General features: G+C 39.0%; 2 protein-coding genes across 2 annotated transcripts in view; both read right to left on the bottom strand.

Annotated features, from left to right (window-relative positions):
- epg5 (ectopic P-granules autophagy protein 5 homolog (C. elegans)) overlaps positions 1 to 2,734 on the bottom strand; it is a 34,912-nt gene extending 32,178 nt beyond the window's left edge. Inside the window, exons 1-4 of the mRNA XM_067438374.1 lie at positions 2,591 to 2,734; positions 1,878 to 1,986; positions 903 to 1,772; positions 296 to 539 (exon numbers count right to left, since the gene is read on the bottom strand). Of these exons, the coding sequence (XP_067294475.1) occupies positions 296 to 539; positions 903 to 1,772; positions 1,878 to 1,931 (1,168 nt within the window). The 5' untranslated portion in view covers positions 1,932 to 1,986; positions 2,591 to 2,734. The remainder of the gene's footprint in view (positions 1 to 295; positions 540 to 902; positions 1,773 to 1,877; positions 1,987 to 2,590) is intronic.
- A 133-nt stretch (positions 2,735 to 2,867) lies between these two features.
- Positions 2,868 to 12,198, bottom strand: riok2 (RIO kinase 2 (yeast)). Its single transcript, XM_067438373.1, has 10 exons — positions 12,016 to 12,198; positions 10,615 to 10,753; positions 10,408 to 10,524; positions 10,088 to 10,263; positions 9,580 to 9,668; positions 8,052 to 8,243; positions 7,866 to 7,958; positions 7,354 to 7,788; positions 4,840 to 4,930; positions 2,868 to 3,312 (listed from the first exon to the last, which is right to left on the bottom strand). The coding sequence occupies exons 1-10, from the start codon at positions 12,079 to 12,081 to the stop codon at positions 3,151 to 3,153; spliced, it is 1,560 nt and encodes a 519-aa protein (XP_067294474.1). The 5' UTR covers positions 12,082 to 12,198; the 3' UTR covers positions 2,868 to 3,150.
- Between the last annotated feature and the right edge of the window lie 54 nt (positions 12,199 to 12,252).

The following is a 12,252-nucleotide window of genomic DNA, read 5'->3' as shown; positions in this document are numbered from 1 at the left end:
GCAGTAATCCTATGCTTTTTTCAATACTCAGTATGACCAGACATAATAAACAAGTAAGAATGTTGTCAGTTCAGGTCATCCAACCTTTGGATAAATTGCCTGTAATAAACAAACAGGGAACAAGCAAAATCCAACTTAATATGCCTCAAAATTATTAATCATTTGGCAACGATTGACGTTTTGTCAACTCCAGTATAACTGAAAGTTTGGTACTTATGGTACTTATCAAACAGTGTAACCAATTATTTAGTTTAACCAACTAATGTACAGTCAACACTTATCAGTGTGAACTTGCCTGTGCTTGTATCTTGTACAGCCACACTCTTGGTGGTGGGGTTACTGCTAAGCAAGCGGTAGAGATAAGACTCCACTTGCAGACGGGACAGGATGGAGGTGTATGAGTGCAGGGCTACTGTCTGATGGAGTATTTCTGCTTTTGCAGAAAACAGATGTTTCAGCTCAGCTAATGCCGTCTCATTCAGAGTCACCTGCTGATAGCAGTGGTAGGCAAACACCTTGGTCTGGTCCGCACATACACCCTGTAAAGCAAACAGGTGTGTTTGTGATCAATAAAATAGAGTATTGCAGTGTATTGTTATGGTTAGGCATGGCTGTGACTTAAACAAACAGCTGGGTTTACAGTTATAATAAGGAAACACTATAAAACTTAATTAGACTAGTGATCATGCTGCTGATCAGGGTTGTGCGCATTTATTCAGAATTGCTGAATCCATTCCTGAATTTGAGTTAAAATAGAATTGAGGCAGCAAAGATGATATAATTTAATTTATTTTTTAAAGTTCGTTTTGAAGTTTGAAGGTTTATAGGCTTTAATATACAACTATATTTAGATACGATAGACAGTCGGCCATTGATTGATTGATTGATAGATAATGACACACCTGTAATGAAAGCCTTTCATCCTTGAAGCTCCACATGCGATTCTGAACATTTTTGCAGTCTGAATTAGCAGCCTGCAGTTCAGTCTGGGCCTGCGTCAGCTGTTTACGGCACCTCCAGTAGCTCAGCAGCAGCTCGTACAGTTCATGTCCCTCTTGGTGGGCCAGACTCTGGAACTCAGCTTCATGGAGCTCCACGTTTTCCAGCCAGGAACCAGGTTCCCATGTCCGTAGCTGCTCGCTAGTGAAGGGCTTAACAGACTCACAGGTTCTGGGCAGTTCTGGATAAAGCCTCTCCCTGGGCTTCGCTATGTCAGCGACCTTCACAGGCACCAAGCTGGGCGGGGAGGATTCCTGGTTGGCCAGAGGCAGAACAGCTGGGGCTACCTGTCCTTCAGAAGCCAATGGCATAAAGGAAGTATCTAACAGTCCATATGCGATAGAGTATGAGTCCTCCGAGAGCTGAGGCTCAGAGCAAGAAGCTGGGATAGATGGATATATAGAAGGGACGCTAAATGGCTCAAGTTTAACACTCAGAGGTTTGGGATCACTTTGGCTGTACTGAGTGGGTGCTAAAACTTGGTCCACACAAGGTGCCATGTCTTGTAATGGTGATTTATGCTCTTTGTCTTCATGGCAGAATGGTTTCTTCACTATTTCAGTTGTATCAGGCAAGATAACTTGGTTCTTTTCAGCTTTGTCATTATGGTCTTGTAAGGTCTGTGTGGAGGGTGGGTTCAGATCCCGGGCAGGAGGCACAGGAGGAAGGCTGAGAGGGACATCAGTGAACTCAGGAGCTGGAGGTGGCTCATTAAGTTCTTTAGAAGGTTCAGAGGGCTGTCTAACATTCTCTAACTGTCTCTCCTTTTTGACCTGTTAATGAATAATAACTATTTTTAGAGTTATGAGAAACTCAAACAAGATTTATAAGTATCAACCCAAAGATTAGTAAGATAAATATTATAGGCGGGTTTTCACCTGTGGTTTCCCACTGGATTTGGACTTGGATTTTTTGGGTCTTACAGCCTCCATCTCCGAACAGGTATCACATGATCGTTATAAAATTACTCCATTCCTCCACAGGACCCTACCAGAGAGATTCCATGTAAAGAGACAGCTTGGATAAAAATGAAAACTTTTATTATTATTACATATTTAAACATGTGTTCTACATTATCTAAAATTTACAACATGCGCCTATGACAGAAGGATCGACAGAAAGACAAGATACATCACGATTCACTGAAGGAAGTCACATTGGTTGTAACAACATGATGAGGATGGTTGTGTGATCACAGAAAACAATTAAACTACAACAGAAATCGAATAAAAATGTAAGAGAGGAAATTATAGCGTAAAGAGTTTCCACTTTCTACTTTATTAACATCTGAACCAACTGAAGTCAACTGCCAGCGACAAAATATTGTTAAACCCGTAACGTACAGTTGTACAACCACATTTAGCTGATTCAACGCTATTTCTATTCTTAACACTAGCAGTGAATAATTGAGTTGTAATATTTCAGGAACAAAGACACTATTCCTAGTCAAAAAAGTAAACCAAAACAAAACACAGTCACAGGATTGAAGGGAGATACGGAACGACCAACATAAACCCTGCTAACATGACTGATTCCCTCTTCAAAACACGCCAATATCATCTCGCGTGAAAGGGAGATTATTATAACTCACCTAAGTGATATTACTTTTATAAACAGCAGCTGTCAGTCATAAAGATTTAGCGGAGCTGTCAGTTCTCTCGGTTTGTTTTGTTCCTGGACGTTATCGCAATACATGGATCACGTGCCCCTCCAATGGTGAGCGGGAAGGGACAAACGCGAAGAAATTATGAGTCACGGTTCGAAACTTGGGTCATTTTTTAGTGCAGCCGTAGTTTTGCCGTTTCTACAATTTTGTTGCAGTATCAGTACTCTGCAAAGTTGCTGCAAAACAAACAAATACAATAAAATTGTCTCAAAGCCGATAATTTATTTGTATTTTAATTACAATACCATGTTTGCAAAGAACAGATGAGGTGTGTCTGTTTATATTTCATTTGATTAGTTAAGAGACCTGCATACAATACATTCTCCATTATTTGAAATAAAACCAAGTCAAACTTTTACGTGGTATATTTAAAAAATAAACAAGGTTAACCACAACTCAGCTTCCATTTGTAGATGTTTTATTAATTAATTTCATACACAATTCATAATGAAAACAGTGAAGTCCTGAGGTAATTTCTTCCATCCTCAGCCCCAGAAGCTAGCTGCATCCAAACTGCCCTTGATGTTGTTCTGATTCTCTCTCCTCTCCTTGGTTACCAGGTTGGCCTCACCCTTCTGCAGACGTCTTCTCTGAGCAGCCTTCTGCTGTTTGGTGAGCTGCCTCTTCACTTTCTGCCTGATGACCTCCTGTAGGGGCACATCCAACTCATTATATTTATTCAACTCATACAACAACAAATCTAACTAGCATCCTGAAAGCAATAGTTAAATAAATGTTTTTTACATTTAAAAACATTTTTTATAGCAAGTGCAAATAGCCTGCCTTGTCATTTACACTAACTCCACCCACAAAAGTCAAGATGAGTGCAATGGCGGAGAGTAAAGAGGGTTGCCGAATGCCGACTTTTCTGAACTTATTCTTCTACTATTGCATATCAGCTTGGAGTAGTGTTATTTAAAGGGATACTTCACCGCTTTTCATATTAAACTATGTTATTCCCTTAACTAAAACAAGTTGATACATACCTCTCTCGTCTCAGTGCGTGCACTTAATCTCTCTGACGCACAGTGACGATCTGATAGCATTTAGCTTAGCCCACTAAGCCCAGTTCATTCATTATGGTACCAAACAGAGATCAAGTTAGAAGCGAACAAACACCTCCACGTTTTCTCTATTTAAAGCTACACTGTGTGATATTTTCCCCCATCTAGCGGTGAAAAGGTATATGACCATCCAGGGAATAATAGTTTCTGTTCCTCTCAATTCTGATTTCGTTTTAACTCCTACGGTGGCCGATTTAGTCCAAGATTAACATGGCAATCCCCCTCTTCACATTCCACACAGTGCCATCGAGTGTTAAAACGCGAAAGGCGAAGCTTGAATTTATGGGTATGTCCCTCTTTGGCTAATGTACTTTCAAGATGGAGGGGCAACATGGCGGCCAGCATTCGAATCCCTCACCCGTATGTATTTTCAATCGCATATTATAAACTTACGAGAATACTTTATTACTTGAAAGAAGTAAATATACATTAATGAGCACATATTTTTGAAAGATCTAAGTGTTTTAGTTAAGAATAAACTAAAAAAGTTACACAGTGTAGCTTTAAATACAGTTACACGAATAGTTGAACGACCTAGTATGGTGACATAAAATAAAACGTGGCGCTTTTCTAAGTGGATTAAAAAGGAGAACTATAATGTATGGCAGAATAGCACTTCTGAGAGTACTTTGACTCAACGCAGTAAAAGGTCCCGGCTGAAAAATCCTCCCTCACATCTCCCTCTCTCATTTCTGTCAATAGGGGGGACATTTGAGGATACATACTTATTAGCAGGTTTAAAATGGTTAGGGGTAAATGTAGGAGAGGGATTTAGGGATAGGGACAAGTTAAGTAATGTCTCAAAAAGGCAGCATTTATTTAATAAATGTAAACATATACACTGAATTTATTGTTCCATATTGTTTTGTTGTATACTTATAATACTCTAGATGCAAATAGCACCAAGTATAAATAGCATAACTATTTACAATTAGTTAAAAATACTGCTATTTTCACTTAGCATAGTATCTATCTATAGTTGCACTCAAATAGCTTTCCCTAGGACTTTTCCATTTATATATGCAAACCTAAACCATTCACTGCATTAAGCTTTGTGAACAAGGAAGTACAATTTTAAATTTAGAATACATTTCAAAGGGTTATACTCACTGGTGGAATTGTTGAACAACTGCCAACACTTCCAATGCTCATTTCACTGGTTGTTCTCCTCCTGTGCTCGTTCTCAAGGCTCAATTGGTCTCTGTGGGATCACATGCATTGTTTCATTATATGTAAGAATAAGGGTTTTATATAAAGAAATCCTTCACACAGCAATCACAGGCTGTCAAGCATCAAAAGGGTAAAAAAAGCACAATAAAAAGTAATAAGATCATAATTCACAGATAATCTTTGTTTCCACTGCAGCTCTCCAACCAAATATGCCAGGTTGTGTCAGCTTGAAGAACACTTACATTAGGAAACCTAACATTTTTTACAGGTAGCAAATATTTCTTAAAGGGATAAGGGATTTCTCATGTCATTCCAAACCCATTACACTTTCCATTTTTACACATTTTAAACAGTATTTGTATTTTTGTCCATGCATTGAAAGTCCACACAACCATTTTTTCAAGCTTCAAAAAGTTCATAAAGACATTGTAAATATAACCCATATGAATTAACCGGTTTAATCCAAGTTTTCTTAAAGAGTTACTTCAGCGATTAGCATATGCAAACCCTGGAGTATATTCAAATGATTGTGCTTTCCCCCCTCATATCCCCCTGAGACTTTCAAAAGTGGATATAAAAGAAAAAATTCCTCCTATGACGCAAATTGACGATATTTGCATCATAGGAGGAATGTTTGGCCAAAGGCTAAAGACTACAGCCAGCAGAGGGAGCCATTTCCGCATGTTTTCAACCCGCGCATGGGGGATGGGAGATCACACTCAGAGCTCAGGTCACAGCTACAGGCACTCATTTAAACAGGGCTATGGTGAGCAATGTAAGTCCTAACATCTCAAATTAATTTCTATGAAAGTTTAGCTTGCAAAGGCATGAACTGAACTGCTCCAGACTGAACAAGCGTTGTGAATGCATGCCACGATTCATAGGCGCCGATACCGTGGGTGTTCCGGGGCTCGAGCACCCACAGAAAATAACGAGCACCCACGTGTGCCAGACTGCCAGTCAGGGACGGATTGGCAATCTGTGCGTTCAGAAAAAAAAAAAGAGTCCAGAACGGCCGTCACACCGAGGGCCGTCGCCTGGCCGCCGGCCAAAAAAAAAAAAAGTATAATAACTGTTGCGATAGTCAATGATAATAAAATAATGAGCTCGATAATTTTTCCGGCCGCGATAATTTCCATTTGCATGCTTGTTTGTTTTCCATGTTTCTCTCGCTGACGGAGAGCGCGCCTCGTCCGTTTGGGGAGATGTTTAAGCTCAATACGCATACTGGGTGCGGCGTAATGAGACGTCAGGCTCGGCCAGATTCATCTGGAACTCCTGCTTCGTCGGTTGCAGAGCCGCAGGCAAAGTTAAAAAATTTGACGGGGACACCGCCAAGCGAAACGGGGTCTCGCACACCCTCGAGCTCATGCAGACGCATATATAACAGGACAGTATAACAAGGCAAACCTACACTGATGTTGACAGTTTGATAAATGCAAATTAACTCTTCAGTTCAATGTTTGTGTGCTAAAAAGGCCAATAAGTTCCTGTAGAGATACACATTCTCCATTTTTGACAAATAAAGGCATGTCATCAATGTCTTCTCTCTAGCTGTATCAAAATCTCACCTAGCTTTCCTCAGAGATGGTCAAGTCAAGTTTGTGCATGATTACATGATATATTTGTCTGTATTTGTGAGAAGTGGCGCTGTCCTGATTTGAAAGATATGCTACTTTACTGCTTTATTATCAATCAATAGGTGTGTTTGTTTGTGTCGGCCGCTATCCATTTCCTAATGTTCTGAAATGCAAAAAATTTGATTACTTTTTTTTACGTCTATTTTTAAAGGACGCGTGCCAATGAGCACCCACGGAGGAAAACATAAATCGGCGCCTATGCCGCGAGTGTAGTCGCGATAACCTCAGCTCTCATCATGAGAGCTCATTCAGCTCATTTATCTCACTCCTGCAGTTAGTGCTCACTCGTTATATTGAACAGACACTTTTAGTTTTTAATTGTAGTGTCTTCTCCAACTCAGTCACAGTAATCCAGTAGCTGGCTTTGGGAATGGCCTCACAGGGCAGCAAAACATTCTGGGAATTGTAGTCTTTTATCCCCATGAGAAAAAAATTATTTCTGTCTTCTCGGTCTAGAAGGCACCAAATTCAAAAATAATTTCACATTTCTACTACATTGATGACCAGTTTAAATACAGAATAAAGATGAACAGAATTAAGGCTTTTAGTCACATTTAAACAATGATCAAAACATCCATAGAGCACATCAAATATGATAAACTGAAGCTCAACTGTACTTGATTCGGGTAAATTACAGAATGTTCTTTTTTGGGTGAAATAACCCTTTTAGGATATAAGCCACATTATGAACAATAGCTAAATAGCAGTGTGAAAAGGTTGCATGTGTGCAATCAAGTTATGATATTGAAAATCATATTTTTAGATATATAAAGTCACATCACATCAAATAAATTATTTATAAAGTTCTCCTTACCTGAAAGGTCTGAATTCTTTGTTGCATGCAGAAAGGTCAACCAAATCAGGACACTCATCCTCCACCTCACCCTCCTCATCCCTTCCCAAGTCTTTGGAAATGTCAGAAACAGTTTCTTTCTGAATGCCCTCTGTGGCGATCTCCTCTTGACATTGAGCTCCCTCGTGTTCCTCGGTGTCGTTCTCTTCTGATGGAGTCTCCTTACTGATTTTTAGCCCTTCCAGCTCAAGCATGGCATGTTTATACTCCTCCATGCTGATAAAGTCCTCTGAGGCTGCCTGATCCGGGTCATCCGCTGACTCTGATGTGTCATCATCTTCATCTTCACTGAGTCCTTCACCCTCTGGACCTTCAGGGTGGAGCAAACTGTCATCCTGCTGCAGCTCCTTGGTGTAGCCACTAGCTGAGATCTCCACGTCCAGCGAACATGCTCTTCTACGTAGAGCAATGTGTAAATTAGTTTGGTCTCTAAAGTCTAGACTATCCAATAAAGAAAGCTATTAGAAAAATACCTGATATCTTTGAATGTTGGATAGAGTTCACTTTCGTAGTTGAATCTCCGGATGAAAAAATCTCGAATACACTTGACGTCTCGATCAAAGTACCTTTTGGGAAACAATTAAAAACTTTAAAAAAAAAAAATCACAGTGTGAGTTCTTATTATTAAATAATTATCTGTTTGTAATCAGCTTAGTCACCATTCTGCATTTGTATGTGAGGTGGAGACCATCTGAGGAAAGTCAATCATTGTCACGCGGTCGTTGTCATCGAGCATGAGGTTAAATTCATTGAAGTCTCCGTGGATTAGGCCATGATTGGCAAGTTTGACTATTAGCTCCATGATTTCACTGTACAGTGTAGAAGGGTCTTGAACCTCTCGAATCTGACAACTACGTAAAGAAAACAACAGTCAATAAAAAATTAATAAATAAACCAAAAAGGGTGTTTCTATGTCCTTTTAAATAAAGTACCATACAAGATCAATTAAAGGTGTCATGAACTGGCTTTTTTATTTTTTTTTATACTGTTGTCTGAGGTCAACTAAATATGTTCATGTAGGTTTTACTTTCCAAAACATCATAACTAATTTTTCTTACAAAATTTATTATTAAAATTTATTATTAAAATAAATTATTATTTTCTACCCTGGTTTTGAGCCTCTCTCCAAAACACTAGGTTTTGATGGGCGTACTGCACTGGAGACTTGGAAGTAAACGCTTAAGCTCCCCTGTGAGTTCACGAGGGAGAGGAGAGATTGAGGAAGAAGCGTCAACCAGAATGATTTTTTCGATCACAGAGCTCGTAAACGTCTTTATCAAACAAACACAATGATTTATTTGTCATCCATCCGCGATTGATTGGACTATTATTTTTATATTACAAATAGCCCGCAAGATCGGACGATATAAGCGCAAACCACGCGCACACACACGTCCTTCAAAAGTCGAGACTTGAGACAACACAGTTTAAGAACCGAATTTTATGAGATTCATCGACCTGCTGGGCTTTGCGAGCCCTGACCCATATGTGTCTGAGTCCAGCATGCTAAAAGTATGTTCTGTTAGACACGTACACATTAGCAAAACGATCTATAACAATGCAATACTATTTACTAACATAAGTGTGTTGCACCATTCCTGTTGGATCCAAATCCAGCATCAACCTGAGATTTGTTTACAAATGATCCCGTAGTGAAATGAATATACGTCTTCTCCACGTGAGCTGGGGAAGTTCAACCACACATTCCTAATATTAGGATCTGAAGGAAGCTTATGCAGCGACTGTGTTCTTCCACAACCAGGAATAGCGCAATATCTTGCTATCTTCCTCGGCATGTTTATTGTTGTTGGCTAACTCGCACGAGCTAGCCACATGAGTCTGTGGGTGAGGCTAATGGATTAGACGTGTTGTAGAGGTGTCTCACATCGTGCAATGACGTCAGTATGAAGCGCAAGACCGTTTTCTGGGCCTGATGTCTATAAAAGCTTTTCTTTGACTAACAAGGAAGTTTTCAGCTCTGAAACTTAGAGGATATTCTTATATTTCCATGACCTTTTATATATATCAAAAGCTCAAGGGAAAGTTGATTTCTCAGTTCATCACCCCTTTAATAAAGCACACCACTGTACAGTTTTAAATGACCATGATATACAAGTAAATATTTAATCTAAGAAAAGTAGTGAGTAAGGAGTGTGTTCATCTAAAGCAAAGTTCAGGTAAACTCACAGGGGGTAACCATTAATGAGCCCCATAACCACTGCATGTCTGTTGTAGTCCACTGGCTTTGGAACAGGAAACCCTCGATCATATAATGCCTGTTGAAAAATCAGGTTGTAAAAAAAAAATATATATATATATATATATATATAAATATATATATATGTATGTATAAATATATATATATATATATATATATATATATATACACACACATATATGTATACACATACATACATACATACACACATATACATATACATATTCCATGTTACATTTTGTTTTTATATATCAAAGCAGCTCAAATACCAAATAAATAGATTATTGTAAAATATTGTTTTACATTCAAATTATTTCAGAAGAGAAGATTTGAATCTAGTACATTGTATGAGAATAAATATGATTATTGTAATATTGGAAACAGATGAAGCAACCAAAAATCTGCATAGACATTAACGTCAAAAAAAAAGTATGGATAAAGTACAGAAAATTTCCTCTTGGAATATTTGGATATTACCTTCATATAAGCATACTCTTTCATTGCAGAGAGCCGGGACAGGTACAGCCATGATATACTGTGTCTGTGCTTGTGGTAATCTCTCTTATTCTTCAAGTTTCTGAAGGATGTCCTACCCAGTCTGTGAAGTTTCAGAGCAAACTGCTCCCCCTCCGCATTTGCAACAATGTAAATGTCTGAAACATAAAACAAGTATTATTAGTCTCCTTTACGATAAGTGAAACTACTTGAGGATTAAGGGAGAACACAAAACAATAAATCAATAAAAATGTGTGACTTCTTAATGCCTACAAATAAATTCTAATTAAAATGATCCTGACCTGACTCTTTGCCGACTCCCATCTGGTTTCCAACAGACAAAACAACATCCCTGGATGAAAGTGTCTTCAATGCCAGGTAATCATAGCCACCGTAATTCAGCCGATACCCCTGCACAGCTACAGTGAGGAAACGCGGTCAAAGCTGCACTTTCCATAAAAACATTACTGAACGAAACTGAAGGATGATATCAAGCCCAACATATTTACTTTTGCTACGTTCATAGGCCAGCAGTTTGTGTTTGACCAGCTCGCGCAAAACCTTGTTGCATCCTCCATGTTTGAGACTGGCAATGGACGCAATCAGGCTCACTGGGACGATTTCGTGATTCTTCATGCCCATTTCCACCTGTGCCACAAAAAAAAAAATTAAAAAAAAAAAATGGCATAATGGAAACTTGATTACTCAATAATAATTTGACGTTTTAGATTGTGCAGCAATCTATGCAAACCTGTAATGAATAAAATATCAAGCAGCAAATATCAATCTCTTCCCATTAAGCAAACTGAAATGTCATATAATTGTTAATAATTTATATCGGTCTAATTACATTCTCTGAAATAGTTGACAACATTACTTTAACAAAATTCACTAATTTTAATACACATTATGTGAACTACAGGAGTTGAACCATGAAACTGAAACACCTGGTTTAATATAGGGCCTCATTCTGCAGCCAGTAGAGCATCAATTTGTCTTGGGAATAACAGATAGAAGTCCTTTACAGTCGCCAGAGGGATTTTGGTTCAAAATGCTGCATTGTTTGGTAGTCCTTGGCAGTGATGTTCCTATCAAGCACAGTAGGAATGCAGTATTGCAGTCCAAACACTCACTGATCCATCCCCATGCTTCATTCTGGGCACACAACAGTCCAGGTGCTATGCCTCTTCTCCACATTGTAACTCCCACGGATGTGGGAAAGATAGTGAAGGTGGACTCATCATAGAATTATACAGTCAGGTTTCATAGACAGGTCTTAGATTAAGCCAGGATTAGGATTTAGTTCGACATTTAAGCTTTTATAAACATATCTCGAGATAACAGACATATTTCAAGAATATCCGAGCAGGTTGCTTTCAGTAGTACATGTTTAACCTTGTTCACAGCCTAAGAATTACACTGTTCAACAAAATTTGACTGCCATTTGGCATTGGAACGAGTGACCAAATGTTTGTCTAGAACAGCCCGACCATAAATACTGAACCTGTGTGGAGTTGACGGGAACTGGGAACAGGAGTTGAGGTGTGCGTTTTTGATACAACCCGGGTTAACGTAATACCTGGAAATCCCTTTCAGCCAGCTTTCTTTTGCGTCGACAGTTGCTGTTATGCTGACATTACTTTGAATATCATCGCTCTCGATTTGCTGTCCTGGTCACAGATGAGCCAGCGAAGTGAAGATTGGTCACCACCAGAACACGCACATAGACGTGAAACCATAACATACTGGCCTGTGTTTCACTGTCCAACTCCTGTATGTTATATGCCATGATACAGCTGACAGTATGCAATATTCATTTAGCTAAAGGGAGAATCATTGTTTTGATTGACACAGACGTATTTAGCACAAATGGCTGTTTAAAAAAAAGCTTATTTAAATTGGTTACATACCGCAGTCAGGACTCTAAAATCATCTCTGGACAGATACCTCAGGATAACGACGTTTAATTTGCCCATGATTGGAAACCCGTCTCCACCTAATTTTATAAAGGTTTCTAGAGATGTGTTTGTAATGCGTGTTTAGATCAACCAGCCATTCCACATGTTTAAACCGGAAGAGCACAATATTGACGTTCGTTCACATCCCTGAAGTTTTCGTGTTCAATACTTCTCCTGGTGTCCTGGAGT

This window comes from Pseudorasbora parva, chromosome 3, assembly GCF_024679245.1.
Source record: "Pseudorasbora parva isolate DD20220531a chromosome 3, ASM2467924v1, whole genome shotgun sequence".
NCBI classification, from domain to species: Eukaryota; Metazoa; Chordata; class Actinopteri; order Cypriniformes; family Gobionidae; genus Pseudorasbora; species Pseudorasbora parva.
The sequence above is the reverse complement of the archived record's forward strand: the minus strand, read 5'-3'. Positions and strand labels throughout refer to the sequence as shown.

Excerpts from the sequence above, each read along its gene's own strand:
- riok2 (XM_067438373.1), bottom strand. The coding sequence starts at position 12,081 with ATGGGCAAATTAAACGTCGTTATCCTGAGGTATCTGTCCAGAGATGAT. Across the intron at positions 10,754-12,015 it reads ATTTTAGAGTCCTGACTGCG|GTGGAAATGGGCATGAAGAA; the intron begins GTATGTAACCAA and ends TTTGTGGCACAG. Across the intron at positions 3,313-4,839 it reads GTTGTTCAACAATTCCACCA|GAGGTCATCAGGCAGAAAGT; the intron begins GTGAGTATAACC and ends GTGCCCCTACAG.